Source organism: Pelodiscus sinensis, chromosome 19 (genome assembly GCF_052426305.1).
Source record: "Pelodiscus sinensis isolate ZL-2025 chromosome 19, ASM5242630v1, whole genome shotgun sequence".
NCBI lineage: Eukaryota > Metazoa > Chordata > Testudines > Trionychidae > Pelodiscus > Pelodiscus sinensis.
This window is the reverse complement of record NC_143070.1, coordinates 4,404,133-4,423,586: the sequence shown is the minus strand read 5'-3', so window position 1 is coordinate 4,423,586 and position 19,454 is coordinate 4,404,133. Positions and strand designations below refer to the sequence as shown.

The 19,454-nt window shown below is 48.9% G+C and overlaps 2 protein-coding genes across 6 annotated transcripts; both read right to left on the bottom strand.

Annotated features, from left to right (window-relative positions):
- Positions 1 to 1,602: 1,602 nt before the first annotated feature.
- Positions 1,603 to 8,181, bottom strand: LOC102452934 (E3 SUMO-protein ligase KIAA1586-like). Of its 2 annotated transcripts, none has more exons than XM_075914151.2 (3): positions 8,037 to 8,181; positions 3,018 to 6,043; positions 1,603 to 2,388 (listed from the first exon to the last, which is right to left on the bottom strand). In XM_075914151.2, exon 2 carries the CDS (start codon positions 5,236 to 5,238, stop codon positions 3,022 to 3,024), a length of 2,217 nt encoding a protein of 738 aa, XP_075770266.1. In that variant the 5' UTR covers positions 5,239 to 6,043; positions 8,037 to 8,181; the 3' UTR covers positions 1,603 to 2,388; positions 3,018 to 3,021. The 2 variants fall into 2 exon arrangements, with proteins under 2 accessions (XP_075770266.1, XP_006110332.2); XM_006110270.5 differs by lacking the exon at positions 8,037 to 8,181 and adding an exon at positions 6,180 to 6,969.
- Positions 8,182 to 14,120: 5,939 nt separating this feature from the next.
- On the bottom strand, positions 14,121 to 19,044 carry LOC102453184 (protein S100-A16-like). Of its 4 annotated transcripts, none has more exons than XM_075913471.2 (4): positions 18,900 to 19,044; positions 18,480 to 18,595; positions 16,717 to 16,879; positions 14,121 to 15,505 (listed from the first exon to the last, which is right to left on the bottom strand). In XM_075913471.2, exons 2-4 carry the CDS (start codon positions 18,563 to 18,565, stop codon positions 15,365 to 15,367), a joined length of 390 nt encoding a protein of 129 aa, XP_075769586.2. In that variant the 5' UTR covers positions 18,566 to 18,595; positions 18,900 to 19,044; the 3' UTR covers positions 14,121 to 15,364. The 4 variants fall into 4 exon arrangements, with proteins under 4 accessions (XP_075769586.2, XP_075769588.1, XP_075769587.2 ...); XM_075913473.2 differs by having other exon boundaries at positions 16,717 to 16,886; positions 18,523 to 18,595; XM_075913472.2 differs by having other exon boundaries at positions 18,896 to 19,030.
- Between the last annotated feature and the right edge of the window lie 410 nt (positions 19,045 to 19,454).

Below are 19,454 nucleotides of genomic sequence, written 5' to 3'. Positions count from 1 at the left end.
GGCACGCCCCCACAGGGAGGTGCAGAAGCCCTGACTTGATTTCCCTTTGCCTCCCTGCACAGCTGGGTGTGAAACAGCATCTTTGACTGCAAGGGGGTCAGCCAAGCACCTCCCACGTATTAAGGAATTTAGCTCCTCCGCCTTTGCAAAGTTTAGGACTAAATACCATGTGAAATAATAGAAGGGGCGACAGCGGAGGGATCACATGAAGATTCCCTGTTCTGTTCCCTCCCTCTGGGGCACCTGGCACTGGCCACTGTCACCAGACATGATCCTGGGCTGGATGGACTATTGGTCTGACCCAGTATGGCCATTCTTCTGATGGAGCTAGGGGGCAACCAGGAAGCCAGAAGCTGTGGCTAAGAGCCCAGCAAGGTCCCCTCTTTGTGAGTAATGACTCACGTTTACAGCTCCTGCTGATGGCGGGATGGTGTGCTAAAGTGTGCCCACCGTGGAATCCACCAACCCATGGAGCCGAGTGCGGGAGACATGCATTGGGCGGGAAACATGCATTGGGTGGAAAGTCGCTGGACCATTCCCATGAAACGTTGGGACATCCTTGTCTCCTTGCCCCATCAGGCTGACTGAGGCCATATCTATAGTTGTGTGCCTGAAATCGATCTTCTGGCGTTTGATTTAGTGGGTCTAGTTAAGACCCACTAAATCGAATGCTGAGGGCACCTCTGGTTGGCGCCTATACTGGCAGTCGCTAAGAGTAAGGGAAGCCACCGGGAGCTTTTGCTGCCATCAACCTCCCACTGTGGAGACGATGCCATGCTCGGCCTTAGGTAAACCAACTCTAGCTACATTATTTACGTAACTGGAGTTGCATACCTTAAGCTGACCTTCTGGGTCTAGTGTAGGCATAGCCTGAGACCGCTGTATCTAGAGGCTTTGGTTGGCCTTGTTTTTGGAAAAGTCTTCTCTTGACAGGTCAGTGGGGTCCCCACCCCTGCCCTAAAGCGATAGAATGGAGCAAGTCCTTCCCTCTTACTCCATTTCTGTTGCTTCCCTTTTGCTTTTCTTATGGGTCAATGGAGAGGGGAAAACTTTACTGGAAAATTAGGTGGTCAATAAAAATGATTTTTACCCACAGCCATTTGCTTTCCATGGGCAATGCTCATTGGTTAAACCCAAATGCTGGAAAAACAAAATATTGCCATTTTGCAGCTTGTGAATTCTTTAACTTAATATGCTTTAGTTTTCCACAACATCCCCCAAAGAGTTATGGGGCGGGAGCTATACCACTCTGTTGATCTAAGATACGCAACTTCAGCTACACAAACAGCGCTGATCAAATCAATATACTTACCACGCGTCTTCCAAGCAGTAAGGTCAGCAGGGGCTGCTCTCCCATGGACTCCGCCTACTCCTCTCGTCATGGTGCAGTATCGGAGCTGACGGGAGAGTGCTCTGAGGTTGATTGATCATTTCTAAGCAGACTCTGCTTTAAGTTAGTATAAGAGGTAGCAACATACCAAATTTGGTGGTCCTAGCTCTCACCGTTTAGGAGTTCTTGAACAGATGGACTCCCAGATGGACAGATGCACAAACTCCCTCAAATATACAGTAGAAAATCAGTCATGACTCCAAGCAAATGGGTCAAATTTAAAAAAAAAATCTTTATTGGCTTAGAGAAAAATTGTCAGACTGAAGGACACCTTTATAAATATGTCTGAACAAAAATACTTCACATAGAGAAAGTGTCAGGAAAATCAACTTCCACTTAGAAATAAACACTGTTGTAGAAAAATGATCCGTGTACACAATGACGTAACTAAGCTCTATGGGGCAAAGTTATTTGTTTCTTCGGTGTTTGTAAAGCCCCTAGTGTGGGTCTTACGTGCTAACGTAATATAAATAATTAAGAAAAAGAATTGAAGAGAAATGTGCTTCAGTGTTAGCAGATTGGGAGAATTAGTTAAAGAAATAAGGCATTCCCATGAAAAGATTTATCACTGGATGTGTAAAGAAGTAAAAATGTTACAGGAAAACTGGGGTAATAAGGATTCTTTGGTAGAAGCAACTATTGAAATATCAATTATCGAAAGAATTGTCTTGTTAACTAAGGCCTTTATCCAGAACAAAAATTGAACAAGTGATTAACTTAATCCATGTAAATATTCCCATGTGGATATCAATGGCATGTCTGTTTAAGTGGCCAAAATGCACAAGGAATCAAAATTACATTAGGGAGCAATTTTAAATATGACAGTACAGTAACCTGTGTAAGTATTTGGGATGTAAGCTGATCTCACGAACGACGACGTGAAAAAAACAAAACACCGACGTGCTGGAGTGAAAAGCAAAATGCCTAACCAAGGAAAAGCTGTGATGACAAACCAAGAAACCACATAGCCTTCGGCTCACACGACAAAGAAGATTGTGCTATAGAAGAAAGGAAAAAAAAATTAGAAAAATATTTTAAGTTAGAGAATCAAACAGAATTCTATACTGAGATGGGGTGGCTTAGATATTAGCATCAGAATTTATATTCTAGTTGTGTATTTATTGGGATTAAGGCAGCTGGTCCGCATGGGAAGCTGTTTTTTAAACTGGCCCCCCGTACTAGCTCCCACCTGGCAGCAGTGTGGAGTAGCAGGCGGCTCCTCAGGAGTGAGGCCGGAGCGCCCCACCTCCGGGGACTACAGAATCTGACTGGTGCCAAACCAGAGAATTTGCCGAACCAGAGGAAATCAATGTCGTCTAGCAGCATCACCAACACTTCCACTGCTTAGAAGACATTTAGGGTAAATCAGAGCTAAATAACATAACAAAACACGGAGAGCCAGAACTGGAGGCTGCAAACAAACTTTATGGGACCGTGGGAAATTTAGCCACACCCACGATAAGTGGACATCCGGCTAACTCAAATCATGCTGGACCACGGAAGTTGTCAGACCAGAGAGTGCCGGACTAGAGAGGTTCAACCTGTAGTTACATCAACAGACAGTCATTCCAGTAGCTAAAATCAATGAGTCAGTTTAATCATTTTCACATTTATGACGGCAACGTACCAAATCAAAGACACTTCCACAGCGGTGCGTAGTAAGTCTGATCCTGGGGCTTCGCTTGCTTTCGGCGTGCCATGCCCTCTGCTGAACTGGCCGCCCGACGTCCTTTGCTCAGCCATGATTTAACATACGCGGAAGGATTCCACTCTGTGTAGGGAGGTCCGACAATTGAAATAAAAAGTAGATTGGCCACATGCTGAGTGGTCAGTGCAGTCCGCGTATCCGTGATTATGTTGTTCATTACGCTGAAGACCTGTTCGCAGCAGTCAGCATTACTCACTGCAAGCGTGTTTACAGCGAGGAGCAATTTCTTTAATTTCTCAGGTACAATCAGCCCTGCACAACATTTGTACTCTACAAATCCCAAGTGTGATTCATGGTGACCAACTTTCAGAGTTTCGCATAATGCCCGGATTTCGGTTTCTCCAAACCAGGGATTTTCTGCGTGTTGCTGCCATGTTTCGGGTTTCAAAACAGACACATTCTCAAGCAGATTCTGGTCAGCAATTTCATTGCTTGCTGCTGGGCTTTGAGTAGCGGTGCTGGTGAATAACTTGCATCTGATGTTGTCAACCACGGCCTGAATGAATTGTGACGGGTTAATGGTGGGACTTTCTCTGGCAGCAGTCAACTTTGTGTTCTTGAACATCATCGCCTCTTCGGCTTGCTGTGCTTGTTTAGTGTGCAATCCAGAGATTCTCCTCAAGCTGTCGATTCTCTGCAAATACACTTTCATCAGGTTGTCTGCTTTGGGGATCATCAGTTCTTGGTCTTGTAAAAGTTCGGACAAATTCTTGAGCTCTGTTAAGACATCTAACATTAATGAGAGATTTTTCACAAACTGGACCGAACACAGTTTTGAATGGAGACCCTGGAATTTTTCTCGTTCCCTTCCATCCCTCGATTGGTCCCGCGAGGCTTCCTCAAAATATTTAGCTAATGTTGGGTAAGTCTGCCAGACTGCATTGACAGCTTTCCACGTTGAAGCTACCCATTGTACACTGAAAACTCGGCCTATTTTTTTAAGTATAACATGCAGTTCGTTTGCATGTGCCCTGAGCTCACAGGCGTTTTTTGGTGATTGACTGCACAGTGAATACAAGCTGTCTAAAAATGCCCTGAAATCGTTTGTACCCCCCGTGATATCCAGTGCTTGATCAACCACCAATTCAAGTCTATGGTTAAGACAATGCCACAGAATGAGATTTGGGAAGTCTTTTTGTAGGAGTTTGCCCAACCCAGCTTTGGCTCCAAGCATGAGGTTTGCACCATCACTGCAAAAACTGACAAAGGCCTCCGTCAGTAATTCCTTAGTGAATCCATAGTGCAACAAGCAATTGATTATGTCTTGCTTTATGTTCTCAACCGATGTGTTGTCTAACTCAATTAAATCCAAAGGAAAAGCTACTGGATTCATCACACCATCAACACTGGCTTTTAAAAAAATTATAAGAGTAGATTTTCGAGCAAGAGTAGAATATTCATCAACTAGTACAGTGATCTTGGATTTGGCCTCGATTATCCTCGAGACGATTCTTTGCTTCATTTCTAAAGAGACATGCTCTATGATATCACCACAGACAGTTCTGCTTTGAAGCAATCGCCCCATCTCAACCCCATTCACTTTTTGCAGGTCAATCAGGCTTTTGTGGTCAGTATATGGCCGATTCATTTTCGCGATGTAGTAAGCTGTCCTGAACACGCGAGCAGTGGTTACAAGTGCTAATTCTTCATTTTTTGCTTTGATCAGACTGTCTCTCTTAGCTGCGTCTAAAAGTTTTGTTGCTTCAGTGTGAGCCGCTGAATTCTTGTGTTCGATAATTTTTTTTCGAAGTGACGTGAGCTGTGTTTTTCGAGTTTTTCCAAAAGAGGAAATCTGACATTCAGACCACTGAGAAGCAATGTTCACACCCCGCCCTCGAGCAGAGAAAAGCTTGAAGTTGGAAACGTGTCTACACGTTCTACAACCCAGCTTTCCATAGGACGCAAACAACCAATCATTTTTCCTTTGGAATTCCTCATATTGAACCCTGGACCACACAACTGGATATTGCTTTTCATCAGTAGGGTCACCCTGCGATTCAGCAGAAATCATGCCCTCCTCCAGTTTTATAATTGGACTTGCTGTGGCTTCGTGCTGTGTTGGTGACTCATTTGCCATTTTTTTAGAGGTCCTACTTTCTTCACATCCATCCTCAGCTTTGCGCTTGAACATTTTTAACATTTGTTGCTTTGACTTTGTGATCAGCCCTCATTAATCCAACAGCCACTTAATAAACACCTAACTCCTTAGCTAAATTTGGTTTCTCAATTTGACAGTCTTCAATTTCACTATCTGCCCAGATCTTTTATTTCTGCCCCATGCAACAGCAGCATATGAATGAAGTGTAGTTAGGTAGGTCAGAGTGAAATTTGTTGTAGAGCTACCTAGTGGAAATGCAGCTGCTTTACCTGTTGGGAGGGAGGCTGAAAGTTCGAGCCCAGCCACTGGGATTGTGAATTTCAGGTTTGTAGCTGGTCCTGGGTTGCTTCCAAATCATTAGAAAGTCCTCAGCTCCTTTGGTCAGAATGCTGTCATTAGTATATATTCTTAGTCCAGTGGCTGGAGCAGGAAAGAGGCCTGAGCAGAAAAGAGGCAAAATGGAGACGTTTCCAGGGCCTTTTAGCTTATGTCGAGTGAAGGAAAATCTGTTCCTACTGTGAAAGATGGTGTTTGGAGTCAGACACTGCAAGTTACATGTCCTTTCCTATCCATTATTCTACTTAGAACATTCACAGGAAAAGTCCATTTAGTATAGACAGGTGATTTCCAGTCCATTGTTAAGCTAAGTATTCCTTAATGGACCATTCAACTTGACTTGTCCCTGCCTGTGTTGGTTAAATACCTTCTGGGTGTTACCACAGGAGGAAACACGTAGTAAAACGCAGGTAATAGTCATAACTTCAGATACCAAGGTGATACTTGCATAGAAATCGCATAACCAGAAGTACCAGCTATTTCACGTACATGCCTACTTCGAAAAGAGATTCTGAAAAAAAAAAAAATCACATCATGTATCAGAGACCCTATACGCCAGGAACTGACATGTAATGATTATGGTAACTGATAAGCTCATGCTTACTGGTTAACCGTTTAAACGATTATATTGTTGCATCCCTACTCACCACATAGTGGAATTGTCACCAGCCCTATAGCAGAGCTGATTCAGAGTGTGTTACTCTGCTGCGGAGGGCGTGGGGGGGGGAAGGAAGCTGTTCCCCGAACTCTGTGCCTTTGAGCTTTTGCAGGACACACTGGGGGAGGGGCTTGGTGGCATGATCAGCATGCCAGGGAACAGCCCCAAGGAGACCTCTGTGATCCGGTCACACTGCCTACATCACATGGCGCTCTCTGTCGATGCAAGACAAGAGCTGGTAACGTGGATGCATGCTGCTGACACAAGAAGCACAGCATGACCATGCAACAGCAGTTTAACTAAAGCAGTGTAACATCTGGAGATAAAACTCTGACACAGCCCCAGTCTGTGGACCTGCCACGGTCTCTAGACCACGAGTTGAGAGCCAGGCAGGCAGACTCCAAGCTCGGCCTGAGGGAGGCACTGTGGGAAAGGTGAGCCTAAGAATTGACCCAGGGAGCTCCCCCACAGCCTGACCTCTGCATACACAGTCTGTGGAACTGTCATCCCCCAATGCCCTTCAGCTCCCAGCTGGGAAACACCCCACCCCCCGAAATTATCCGGGAACCAACATAATCTGTCTCCTTTCTCCACCCCCATGGCATCTATGGGGAGAGTCAGTTTCCCTGTCTCAATGCAACACCCAGCCACCCTACCATGTGTCTTCCCTGCCCCATCTCCTTCCGCCCCATTTCCCTTGGACTGGGTCTTTGACAGCCCTTCCCACCCGTGTTCTCCTCCATCCCCTCTCCGTGAACCCCAGAGGCTGTGTCTAGACTGGGAAGTTTTTCCGCAAAATCATTTGATTTTGCGGAAAAACTTGCCAGCTGTCTACACTGGCCACTTGAATTTCCAGAAAAGCACTGACGATCTCATGTAAAATCATCAGTGTTTTTCCGGAAATACTATGCTGCTCCCGTTCGGGCAAAAGTCTTTTTCCGAAAGACTTTTGCGCAAAAGGGCCAGTGTAGACAGCACAGTACTGTTTTCCGCAAAAAAGCCCCGATCGCGAAAATGGCGATCGGGGCTTGTTTGCGGAAAACCGCGTCTAGACTGGCCACGGATGCTTTTCCGCAAAAAGTGCTTTTGCGGAAAAGCATCCTGCCAATCTAGACGCGCTTTTCCGAAAATGCTTTTAACGGAAAAGTTTTCCGTTAAAAGCATTTCTGGAAAATCATGCCAGTGTAGACGTAGCCCTGGTGTCTATGGGGCCAAGTCTCTCCTCGCCACCTCCTTCCCCCCCCCCATGCATTTATGGGGCCAGGTCTCCCCTCGCCCTCCCCTCCCCACTCTCTGCCCCCCAGGTGTCTATGGGGCTGGGTCTCTCCCCGCCCCCCCCCCCGCCCACCAGGTGTCTATAGGGCCGCGTCTCCCCTCGCCCCCCCCACCCCACTCTCCGCCCCCCAGGTGTCTATGGGGCCAGATCTCTCCTCGCCCCCCCTCCCCACTCTCCGCCCCCCAGGTGTCTATGGGGCCAGGTGTCTATGGGGCCAGGTCTCTCCTCGCCCCCATCCTCCCTCTCTGCCCCCCAGTTGTCTATGGGGCCAGGTCTCTCCTCGCCCCCCATCCCCCTTCTCCGCCCCCCAGTTGTCTATGGGGCCAGGTCTCTCCTCGCCCCCCATCCCCCTCCTCCGCCCCCCAGGTGTCTATGGGGCCAGGTCTCTCCTCGCCCCCCCTCCCCCTTCTCCGCCCCCCAGGTGTCTATGGGGCCAGGTCTCCCCTCGCCCCCGCTCCCCCCTCTCCGCCCCCCAGGTGTCTATGGGGCCAGGTCTCTCCTCGCCCCCCCCCCGCCCCCCACTCCCCACCCCCCAGGTGTCTATGGGGCCGGCCCGCGGGCCACACTCACCGCCCCCCACGGAAAATGGCCGTTGCTGCGCGCGCACCCAACCGCTGGCCGCGGCCTCCCAATACGGTCGCAGATGGGAGGGGGGGAGGGAGGAGGAGGCACGCGCCCCACTATGCAAATCTGATTCCGCCGCGTCCTGCGGATTGGCTCAAGCGTGGCGGGGAAGGGGCGGGGCGGGGCGTGGCTCGAGAGGGGCACGGGGTGCGGGCCGGACGTTACGCCGCGCCTGCGCAGTGCGCCCTCCTCCTCCTCCTCCTCCGCGTGGAGGAGAACTCAGAACTCTCCGCTCCAGCTGGGACGCGGCCCGGTGGGCGGGGCCTCGGTGTGGGTGGGCGGGGCAGGGAGATTTTGCTGGAGGGGTCACCCATAGGGTTGGTGCAGCCTTGCAGGGGAGGGTCCTGGGCTCCCCTCCCCCAGTCTGTGACACAGCCCCCCAGCTGTCACCCCTTGCCCCAGCAGGGCTGCACTGGGAAAAGGGGCAGGTGGAAAATAGGAAAAGGGAGGGAGCTGTTTCCTGGGGTGGACCGGGGGGGGCATGGGGGAGCATGTGCCTCCCAAATGCCATGAAAGATGCCAGGGGCCAATGGGCAGAGCCCCCTTTGTCAGCTGCTCTGGGCCACATGCTTTTGGGATCCTCAGGCAGGTGGGAGGGCCAGAATCGCCAGTGGTGGGAAGCAGGGATGTGATCAAGTAGTCGACTAGTCCATAAGCAAATGCTTATCAGATAGTCAACACACTAGTGGACTAGTTGTCCCTCCCCCCATCTCTATCAGAAAGAGACAGCAAGGGGGGAGAAGAGGAAGGGGTGCTGAAAAGCGGCAGCACAGCATGGAGCCTGGGGTTCGCTTTGAAACACCGCATACTGGCACGGGCCAGCTGGGGCGTTCCCAGGCTGCACGTGGCATTTCATAGTGGCAGCACTGTGTGGAGCCCGGGATCAGCGGGGGAGTCCCCACTTAATCCCAGGCTCCCCGCAGTGCTGCTACCTTGAAACACCACAGGGGCCCAGGCTAGTCGATTTTGTGTGCTCCAGCCCTGCGGCAAGGGTGCTAAAGCACCAACATGGTCTCCCTAATGCTGGGGGGAGAGCCCTGAGCCTTAGGGTCCAGATCCAGGTAAGCCAGGGGCCACATCTAGCTCCCGGGCCTTAGGTGCCTCACCTGTAAAGTAGAAGGACACACATGAAGGCGGAGAGACAGTCTCCCATTGCAGTTTTAGAATTAGCTGAAGACATTAGACCAATGGTCCTCAAACTTTTCAGTTACTTGCACCCTCCTTACCCATCTGTTCCTGCAATCCTCCCCATGCCCCTCCCCAGCCCATTCTGAGATTTGAGGCTGGAAGGGGCAGCTGACAAATGGGAATAAGGGGGCAGAGGCCAGGAACAGAGCTGTGGACAGGATCCAAGGCTTCGGTTGGGGCATGATTGAGGCCTGGACAAAGCCATAGATGGGCTGAAATGAATGCTGCAGCTGCAGGCAGGATCAACATGTGGGGTCAAGGCTCAGACTGGTGCCGATCTGGGTGCTCCTCTTGCCCTCCGCCATGGAAGATGGCCTGGGCCCCCAAACATTAATTTCTCTGTGCCCTCCTTGGGGGTGGGGGTGTGCCCTATAGTTTGAGGACCTTCGCTTTAAACGTAAGTGTCTCTGGGTCCCTCTCCCCACCTCAGGTCAGGACATCTCTCAGGGTCAGGACAATGAAAGACCAATGATGGCAGATCTCTGGGGTATTAGCAGTTGGTGGGAGTGGCAGTCATGATGGTGACTTTCTGTTCGCCCGACTTTGTCGACCAACATTGTAGTTGTTTTGCCCCGTCTTTTAAGGAGCCAAGGAAACGATGGGGCAAAAATCTCTCTAGCCCCAAGTTAGTTAGGTATAATTTCTGGACACACTACTTTTGGTTCATTGATTTCTGGCCCCACACTTGTTTACCAGGCATGATCTTAACAAAGGCCTTGAGTTATAGCAGTAGGTCTTTTGGTTTAGACCAGTTAAGTATGTTTGTTTTTCTTTTAACACCTTCACCCATCAACGTTTACTGTCGTAGGAGATTGTAACACTTTTATCTGTTTTCCCACATTCAGGCTTGCAAATGAATTCTCCTTCCAGGCTGCAATCATCCTGGGGGACTCTAATATTGTGCTAGTCAAGCCCTTTTCTAAAAGGATGCATTTCCAAATTGTTTGTGTTCATATTAAATAGGACTTAAATACTTTTGAAAACCTCACCCCAAGTTACATAGGGCACGTCTTCACTACAGGCTGGATCAACGGGCAACGATCGATCCAGCAGGGGTTGACTGCCGAGCGTTCTCCCATAGACTCCGATACGCCACCAAAACAAGAAGAGTGAACGGAGTCGATGGGAGAACATCAGCTGTTGACTTCCCAAGGTGCAAGCACTACAGTAAGCAGACCTAAGTACATTGACTTCAGCTATGTTATTCACGTCACTGAAGTTGCATAACTTAAGTTGACAGTCTGCAGGAGTCTAGGCTTTAGCAGCACAAGTTCCACTGAATCTCAATGAATTTAAAAGTATCAGAGGGGTAGCCGTGTTAGTCTGAATCTGCAAAAGCGATGAGGAGTCCTGTGGCACCTTATAGACTAACTGAAGTGTAGGAGCATAAGCTTTCGTGGGCAAAGACCCACTTCGTCAGATGCATGCATCTGACGAAGTGGGTCTTTGCCCACGAAAGCTTATGCTCCTACACTTCAGTTAGTCTATAAGGTGCCACAGGACTCCTCAATGAATTTAAAGTTTCAAGTTCCTTTGGAAATCACAGCTTTAGTACCTAGTACGAAGGCAAACCGTTTAAAAATGTATGAGCTGGTTCGGTCCATGACCAGCTAGCAGGATTTTAAACAAGACTGACCATGTATTTGCTAACTGCATAGTCATGCTTAGTTTCAGGTTAGGTTAAAATACTTAAAAAAAAAAAAGTGATGTCTTTTTTCACTGTAGATAAACCCAAGGGGGTAATATGATCCAGTACATAGGTAAAATAGGCTAAAAGCAAGATTTTCACACTCCTGACAAAGTCAGCCTCTAAAGCCATGTCTACACTATAAGGTTATTTTGAATTAAGTTACTTTGAAATAACTATTTTGAACTAGCACATCCACGCTACAGGGAAGCCTCAAAATTATTCCAAGGCAGGCTCCCTTAACATGGATGTACTACCTTGATTTAGAGCCCCAGGAAGTACTGGGGATTCATTACTTCGAATGACTCTGGGGAGTAATTATTTCGAAATAGCAGCAGCTAAGAGTCCACACTAATCTTATTTTGAAATAGCAATTTTGAAATGGGCATTATTCCTTGTAAATTCAGGGGTTATTTCAAAATAATGTGTGGCTGCTCACCTTGTTATTTTGGAATAACTCCTGTTATTTCAAAATAACTCTGTAGTGTAGCCATGTCCCAAGAGAATAGAGGCCCAGCCTAGAAGGCCTCTCTGCCCTTCACACAGCTTCCCCCAGATCAAGAGATATTGTTGGAGTGATGCTCCTCTGGCTTTGTGGATGGGCTGTGGCTGCAGCTCCCAGGGGAGCAGCTAGATAGATCCTCCTGGGTCACAGAGTAGGATGCTGGGATGGAGGCATGTCTTGGAGACAGAGTACGATGCCTGGATTTTGGCTCAAAGTAGTGAACAAAACAGGGAGTACAGGCAGTCCCCGGGTTACATGGATCCGACTTACATCGGATCCCTACTTACAAACGGGGTGAGGCAACCCCGCACTAGCTGCTTCCCCCCAGCAGACCAGGGAGGCGCGAAGCTAGCGCCCCCCCCCCCCAGCAGACCAGGGAGACGCTGAGCGGCTTTTCTCAGCAGACACCTCAGCTTGAGAATAAAGGACTGAGGGAAGTGAGGTGTGGGAGAATAAAACTGAGCTCTGGAGAAATGTTTGGCTAGAGTTTCCCCTACAATATGTACCAGTTCCGACTTACATACAAATTCAACTTAAGAACAAACCTACAGTCCCTATCTTGTACGTAACCCGGGGACTGCCTGTATTCTGAATATCATTCAGAAGAATGAGTGGGTTGTCTCCTGGTGAAAGAGGCTGACAGGAAAATGAACACTGAGTCCTTAGCATTAGCACTGAAAAATACTACCTGTCCCACTTAACAGTTCAGGTAAACCCACATCCTGATGGGGTCGTAGCTCGGGGTCACGGGGATCACCACAGGGGAGGTGAAATCCCAGTACTGGTACCTCCTCCACTCCACAGTCCTCATACCCTCATCTTCAGAGTACTCTTATCTATTATATTATTTGAGGGAGTTTGTCTGTCAGTCTGCTCAAGAACTCCTAAAAGGCAAGAGCTAGGACCATCAAATTCAGTATCCCATTTCCTCTTATAAAAATGGTTACTAACCTTTTGTAACTGTATGTTCTTTGAAATGTGATCTGTCCATTCCAATGAAGGTGTGTATGCGGTGCGTGCATGGTCGTCAGAAACTTTTCCCTAGTAGCCTCCATAGGGTCAGTCAGGAAGCTCCCTGCAGCAGCACCCGTATATGCCCAGTGTAGTGAATAAAGAGACAGCGTTTCGGTATTGTGTCTATGTTAATATCATCGGCACTGACTTAAATGGGGCCTGTGTGTTGTGTAGTCTTGCCTTAATCTTTGTATTCTTCCCCGTCAGTGTGAACAAAGCTATTTGCATAGATTTGCATATAGATTTGCAGGTGTATACAACCATACCTATGTTGCAGCCCTCGGCATGTTCTGTGAGTATCATTGTGGCCCCCGGAGCTTCCAAAGTTGAGGAGACCTGTACTAAAGTGTGTGCTCACATAGAGTTGATTGTGAAGCTTTTCCTCATATGGATCTTTTCTCTCCATTCCTACAGCCTGAACAGAGTTAAATGTAGGCACTTGACGATATCTGTGAGCCTCCACTGAGATGCATGGGGCAATTCACACTCCACAGAGCTATTGGATTAGTCTCTTTGCAAACTCACACAAGCACTGAGGAAGCAGCTGTTCTCGAAGTTCTCAATGCTTCCTTTGCAAGGTTCGCCCTTCCAGGGTCAGCCTTTCGTATTTCCTAAACGAAAACAGAGTCAGTGCACTTAGAGCCCTGCTTACCTGAACAACAATGATAACAGAGTAGTAACAAACTAAATGGGGGGGGGGGGGGGAGAACAACATACAAAGCAACAAGACTGATAAATGGAAGAATCTCTTTGTGTTTCTTTCTCTGCCATGTTTTTATAAACACTTTACATCATAATATCTAGACCTTATTAGAGAGCTCCTTCCATCAAACAAAACCTTCCAAGCAAGTGCAAGTAACCCTCAGGCCATGTCTTCAATGCACAGAAGATCGACACTGCTGCAATCGATCTTCCGGAGTTCAATTTAGAGGGTCTAGTAAAGACCCACTAAATTAAACTCAGAGTGGACCTGTTGGCACCAGTACTCCTGCTCCTCTGAGGAGTATGGGAAGCCAATGGGAGCGTTTTCTCCTTTCGGCTTCCTGCTCTGGGAATAGTGGGGATATTCGAATCAAGGTAGGTCAACTCCAGCTACGTAATTAACCTAGCTGGAGTTGCGTATCTTGATTCCACTTTCCCCTTTGGTGTAGAACTGGACTTTGTGTCTTTCCACGTACATTTTGATCTTTTAGATGTAAAAAATGGGTCTCAGCTTTTCAATTCTTAGAAAACTTGCATTCCTGGAATCATGGGGAATGGATTCCCATGTGCCAAAGGAGGGATGGATTTTCCATTCCCAGGTGCCAGGGGATGGGTGAAGTCTCTATTCCCCAGACCCCACGGCACAGACTTGTAATAGGACCATTACTGGTGGGCAACCAAGAAAAAGGCATTTCAAAAAACCATGCAGGGCTTTTAAAGGGGTGGTGCTGGTAGGGTTCCTGTTTGCACGATCTCTGGGCAGCGGAGTTCACAACTGGGACCAGAGTGGTCACTGCCATGCGTAGTGGGAAAGCTTCTGGAGGACTGACATAGGTCACAATGTGTCTGCACTCTCCCTGCATCAATCTCAGTAGGTCGGTATCATGTGGTTCGATTTATTTTAGCTCCAAGGGAAACCAGGACGCTCCAGGGCTACTTAACCACTGTCGTATTTATTGCAAGCTTTAAGCAGTTAATACAGTTGTTTACGTTTTACAAGCCTAAAAAAAAACCTACACAATTTAAATCTTAAATGCTATAAATTCTAAAGCAATTAATACAGCAGAAAGCAATGCAAAAACAATTAATAGAGGATCTACTATAATACAATAATAGAACCTAGTTTACTTACACTTCACCCGTATGCTACCTACAGTACCAGGCCGGAGATCGTACTTCCTTTTCTTCCCACACAATGGAACTCCATTCAATGTGTGAAGGGTCTATTTACTTCTAGGTACATCGAGCAGGACCTGTGGGTCAATCCTACTCATTCCCTCCCATCGATTGTTCTTACTAAACCCATTTTATAGCAAAGCGAGACTTGGTCGGTCTAATCATATTTACCAATGGATTCCGTATTGTGTAGGATACGTCATGTGTCCAATGCCCTATTTGGGGCGTGTGACGGACCAGGCCGGGTCTGGGCAGCACTGAGGGTGTCCGCTCAGGACGAATTGCTCAAACTCTGGGCTCCTTACAGCCCCAGACTGGGGACCTTCCCAAATAGGCCAGAAACCAGTCACACCGAATGCTCTGGCTGCCTATCTGGCCAGCCTGAAGCCTCATGAGCAAAATCCATCTGGCACTTCAGCTCTTGTGTCCCAGTCAGCCCCGGGCCAAACACACAGGTGAGGGGTTTTAGAAGCCAATTTTGTCACACCCCGATGGTCCTCTCCTTCAAGAGAAGACTCTTTATTCCTGCCATGTTGCCTAGTTCCATTGGGCAGTGGGTGATGCTGGGAGAACAGGCCGAACGCAGGGCTCAGGGAGAGATCTAAATGGCAGGGCAGGGGGCGGCGTGGGAGCCCAGCAACTGGAGAGTTGGATGGGGTGGGTTTCCCATGCCAGCGCTGGAGGGGGACAGGAAATTGGGAGGGATCCGAGCAGCAGGTGACGTAGGGAGCAGAGGCCAAGGTGGATTCGGAGTGTACGAGGTGACTCCTGGCAGTGGGGGGAGTGAAGGCCGAGGGAGAAGGAGGGATCAGGCTGGCCTCAGACGTGAAAAAGGGGGGGTAGGGATGGAGATCCCAGCAGGCACATAGGTTAAGGTCACTTGGGTTAGTGGGTGGGGCATGGTGGGAGAGGTGCAGGTTTGCTTTGAGTGCAAAAGTGAGGTCGCTTTCTGCTTAGGCATGTGCCTCAGTTTCCCCTCCCCCAAACCAGCTGCCCCGGTCACTACTCGTTATAATGGCGGCACTGGATCACTCGGCAGATCTCTGTGACGAGGTCCCAGTACTCCTCGAAGGAGATCTTCTGGTCCTGGTTGGCATCCACCCTCTGAAACATGTTCAGTGCCGCCTCCGTGTGCTCCGTGTCCTGGAATACACCCCAGGAACAGCACGTCACTGCCGGGGCAGCACCTGGGGCAGAGGTCAGTAAAGGACTTGGTGTGTGTGTGAACAGACTTGCAGTGCTCCTCTGTGTGTATGTGTGTGTGTGTCCGCACACACGTGTGTCTGTGCAAAGTAGCAGAGTACGTCAAACACACAGCTGTGTGTGTGTGTGTGTGTGTGTATACACACATGATCACACTAGGAGGGCTCTGTGCGTGTGTGTGAACAGACTTGCAGGGCTCCTGAAACACACAGCTGTGTGTGTGTGTGTGTGTGTGATTAGACATGTGCGTGTGAGAGATCACAGGCCCATACGCAGGAATTTCTGGAGGAGGGGGTGCTTTTTTGGTAAACGTGGACCACAAGGGTGTGAATGCACCCCCTACACCCCCCCAAGTAAGGGGGAAAATCAGCCCCAGCCTTCCCCCAGCTAGCCAGAGCATGCTTACTTGGGGAACCATTGGGGATGTGAACCCTTCGCACCCCCTCTGCATATGGGCCTGGATCAGGGGTGTGCGTGTGCGATCAGACTAGCAGGGCTTTTGTGTGTGTGTGTGTGCGCGCGAGAATGCGCTTGATCAGATGAGCAGGGCTCCTCACACACCAGGGCGGGGAGGTGTGTGAAGCAGAGGTGGGACCCAAGTGAAGCTGGAGGCCCATTGGCAGAGATGTGAGGGCTGTGGGGAGGCAGAGCTGGCACAGCAGGGGGGCAGTGGGTCAGTGGCATTGGCCGAATGGGGGGGCAGGCGCCGAGTCCCGGGAGAGCAGGGGGCTGCGGGTCAGGACCGAGGAGCCCCCGTTGAGCTGACGGGGGAGGCCAGGGCTGGTATCACTGTTCTCCGTCCTGTCCCCCCTCACCGGCCTCTTCCCCGAGCCTTACCCCCGCTCTGTCTCTTCCCACCCCAGCTCCGTCCTCTCCCCAAGCCGCCCCCACAACCACTGAGTGCCTCCTGCCAGCTCCTCGCTGATCTGCAGCCAGGTCCCAGCTACTGTAGCTGGTGGGAGCTGGGCACCCCTCTTTGTTTTCCCATGAGTTCTTGAGCCCTGGAGCACCCATGGTGTGGGCGCCAGTGACTGGCTAGCGGGGGGCAGGGGAGGAAGGGCAGGGCTAAGAGGCACCAGCAGATCCCCCTGGACTAGCAGGAAGCAGCTGAAAGCTCCGGTTCCCTTGGGATTCCAATAGCCGGGTCTCACTGTGAGCTGATGGCTCAATTCATTGCGGAGCAACCTCTGGAAAGCCGCCTGGTCCAGCTCCTTTAACCCCTCGGGGCCCTCGGCGTATCTGTAGAAACTGCCCACGATGGCGTGGAGGCCCCGTTCCAGCTCAGAGCCCTCCCCGGCCGTCTCGCCTGGCTCCCTGCCATCTCCAAAGCAAAAGCAGGCGTCAGTAGGGGCCCACCAGGCCCAGAGACCTCACCTGGGAACTTGTGGTATGAGAAGCGGGCAGAGGGGGTGAGATATCTGCTGCTGGGGACACGTCTGCTGCAGTCTGGGGAAGGAGTGGCAGGGAATGTGTAGGGGTAGATAGATAGATAGATAGATAGATAGATAGATAGATAGATAGATAGATAGATAGATAGATACAGGGTGTGTGTGGGGATAGATAGATAGATAGATAGATAGATAGATAGATAGATAGATAGATAGATAGATAGATAGATGGGGTGTATGGGGATAGATAGATAGATAGATAGATAGATAGATAGATAGATAGATAGATAGATAGAGGGGGTGTATGGGGATAGATAGATAGATAGATAGATAGATAGATAGATAGATAGATAGATAGATACAGGGTGTGTGTAGGGATAGATAGATAGATAGATAGATAGATGGGGTGGATGGGGATAGATAGATAGATAGATAGATAGATAGATAGATACAGGGTGTGTGTGGGGATAGATAGATAGATAGATAGATAGATAGATAGATAGATAGATAGATAGATAGATAGATAGATAGATAGATAGATACAGGGTGTGTGTGGGGATAGATAGATAGATAGATAGATAGATAGATAGATAGATAGATAGATAGATAGATAGATAGATACAGGGTGTATGTGGGGATAGATAGATAGATAGATAGATAGATAGATAGATAGATAGATAGATAGATAGATAGATAGATAGATAGATAGATGGGGTGGATGTGCATATAGAAAGATAGATAGGAAGATAGAAAGAAGAGGTGGATGTAGAGAGAGAGAGAAAGGGGGGAGGTGGATGTAGATAGATAGATTAGATAGAGGGGGTGGATGTGGAAAGATAGATAGAAAGAAGGGTTGGATGTAGACGGGGCGGGGGGAGGTGGATGTGGATAGATAGATAGAAAGAAGGGTTGGATGTAGATAGAAAGAAGGATTGGATGTAGGTAGATTGATAGACAGAGGGGTGAATGTAGATAGATAGATAGAAAGAAGGGTTGGATGTAGATAGAAAGAAGGATTGGATGTAGGTAGATTGATAGACAGAGGGGGTGGATGTAGATAGATAGGGTGAATGTAGATAGAAAGTAGGGTTGGATGTAGTTAGATAGATGGGGTGGATGTAGATAGATAGATAAATAGAAAGAAGGGTTGGCTGTAGATCGATAGAGAGAAAGGTTGGATGTAGATAGATAGGTAGATGGGGTGGGTGGGAATAGATGGATTATAGGGCACAGTGTGCTCTGATTGCTGATACAACGGGGCCCTGATCTAAGGTGGGGCAGGGTGTGGCTCTTGCTCTGTGTGCAGTGCCTAGCATATGGCTTGTCTAGCTGCTACTCTAATACAAATATAATGAAAAGGTGAACGGGCTGGTGGTTGATGGGTTCTGAGGAGGGTCTGAGGTTAGGTGGAAGTGGAGGGTGAGAGAAAATGATACATTACGTAGAAGGATGACCCTAGGCTGTGGGCCATTCTGATTAGCTGATGGAAAGAAGGCTCCACAGATAACTTCAGAGAGCGAATTCACTGGTGTCCAGCTTGAGCAGATTTGTTAACGATGCAGATCTTACCCCTCTTCTCCCCAGACGGCTTCCGCTGCAAACTCTGCCCCATGGGCTCGCAGGGGGCAGTGCTCCTGGTTTGCTAGAGAGACCAGAATTAGCAGTGAGCGTCGCGATGAAGGCTCAACAAATCTCTAAGATTCTGGCAGAGGCGGTCACCTTGAAAAGTAGTCAGAGTTAAAAGTAGACAATGCTGCTAGCTACGGCCACGGCTGTGAGATGGTTCAGGAGAAATGCCCGGGGCTCGTAAAAGGAACAGAAAAAGGGTTAAAAGAAAGAAGAGAAACAGCAGAGGCCTGGGCGCAGGCAGTGGAGAGAGACACGATACCTTTACACCGAGCACCGGGACCGCACAGAAAATTGGAAATAAAACTATAGAGACCTACGCGTAGTCCTGTGGCACCGCAGAGAGTCGGAAGAGAGAAATGCCGGCCCCTGTTGTGATTCTGCTGGGCAACCCGCAAACTTCAGCAACTTTTGTACTGCCCGAAGAATGGGGCCAGGAATGGTACTCGGTGGCCAGTGCAGAATTAAAAGGTGGAACATGGAATGACTGGAATGGGTGCTGCAAAGAGAGTGTTGGGAATGACCCAAACCAGCCACCGAGCAAGCCACGACTTGAGGAGTAGATAAACACTAATTTCAACGGCTATGTCTAGACTGCAAGCCTCTTTTGAAAGAGCCTCTTTCGAAAGAGAGCGTCTAGACTGCACGCGGAACTTTCGAAAGAGCAAGCCGCTTTTTCGAAAGAAAGCACCCAGTGAGTCTGGATGCTCTCTTTCGAAGAAGCCCTATTTACATTCAAGAACGCCTTCTTTCGAAAGAAGCACTTTCGAAAGAAGGCGTTCTTCCTCGTGAAATGAGGTTTACCGCCGTCGAAAGAAAAGCCGCGTTCTTTCGATACAATTCCGAAAGAACGCGGCTGCAGTCTAGACGCAGGT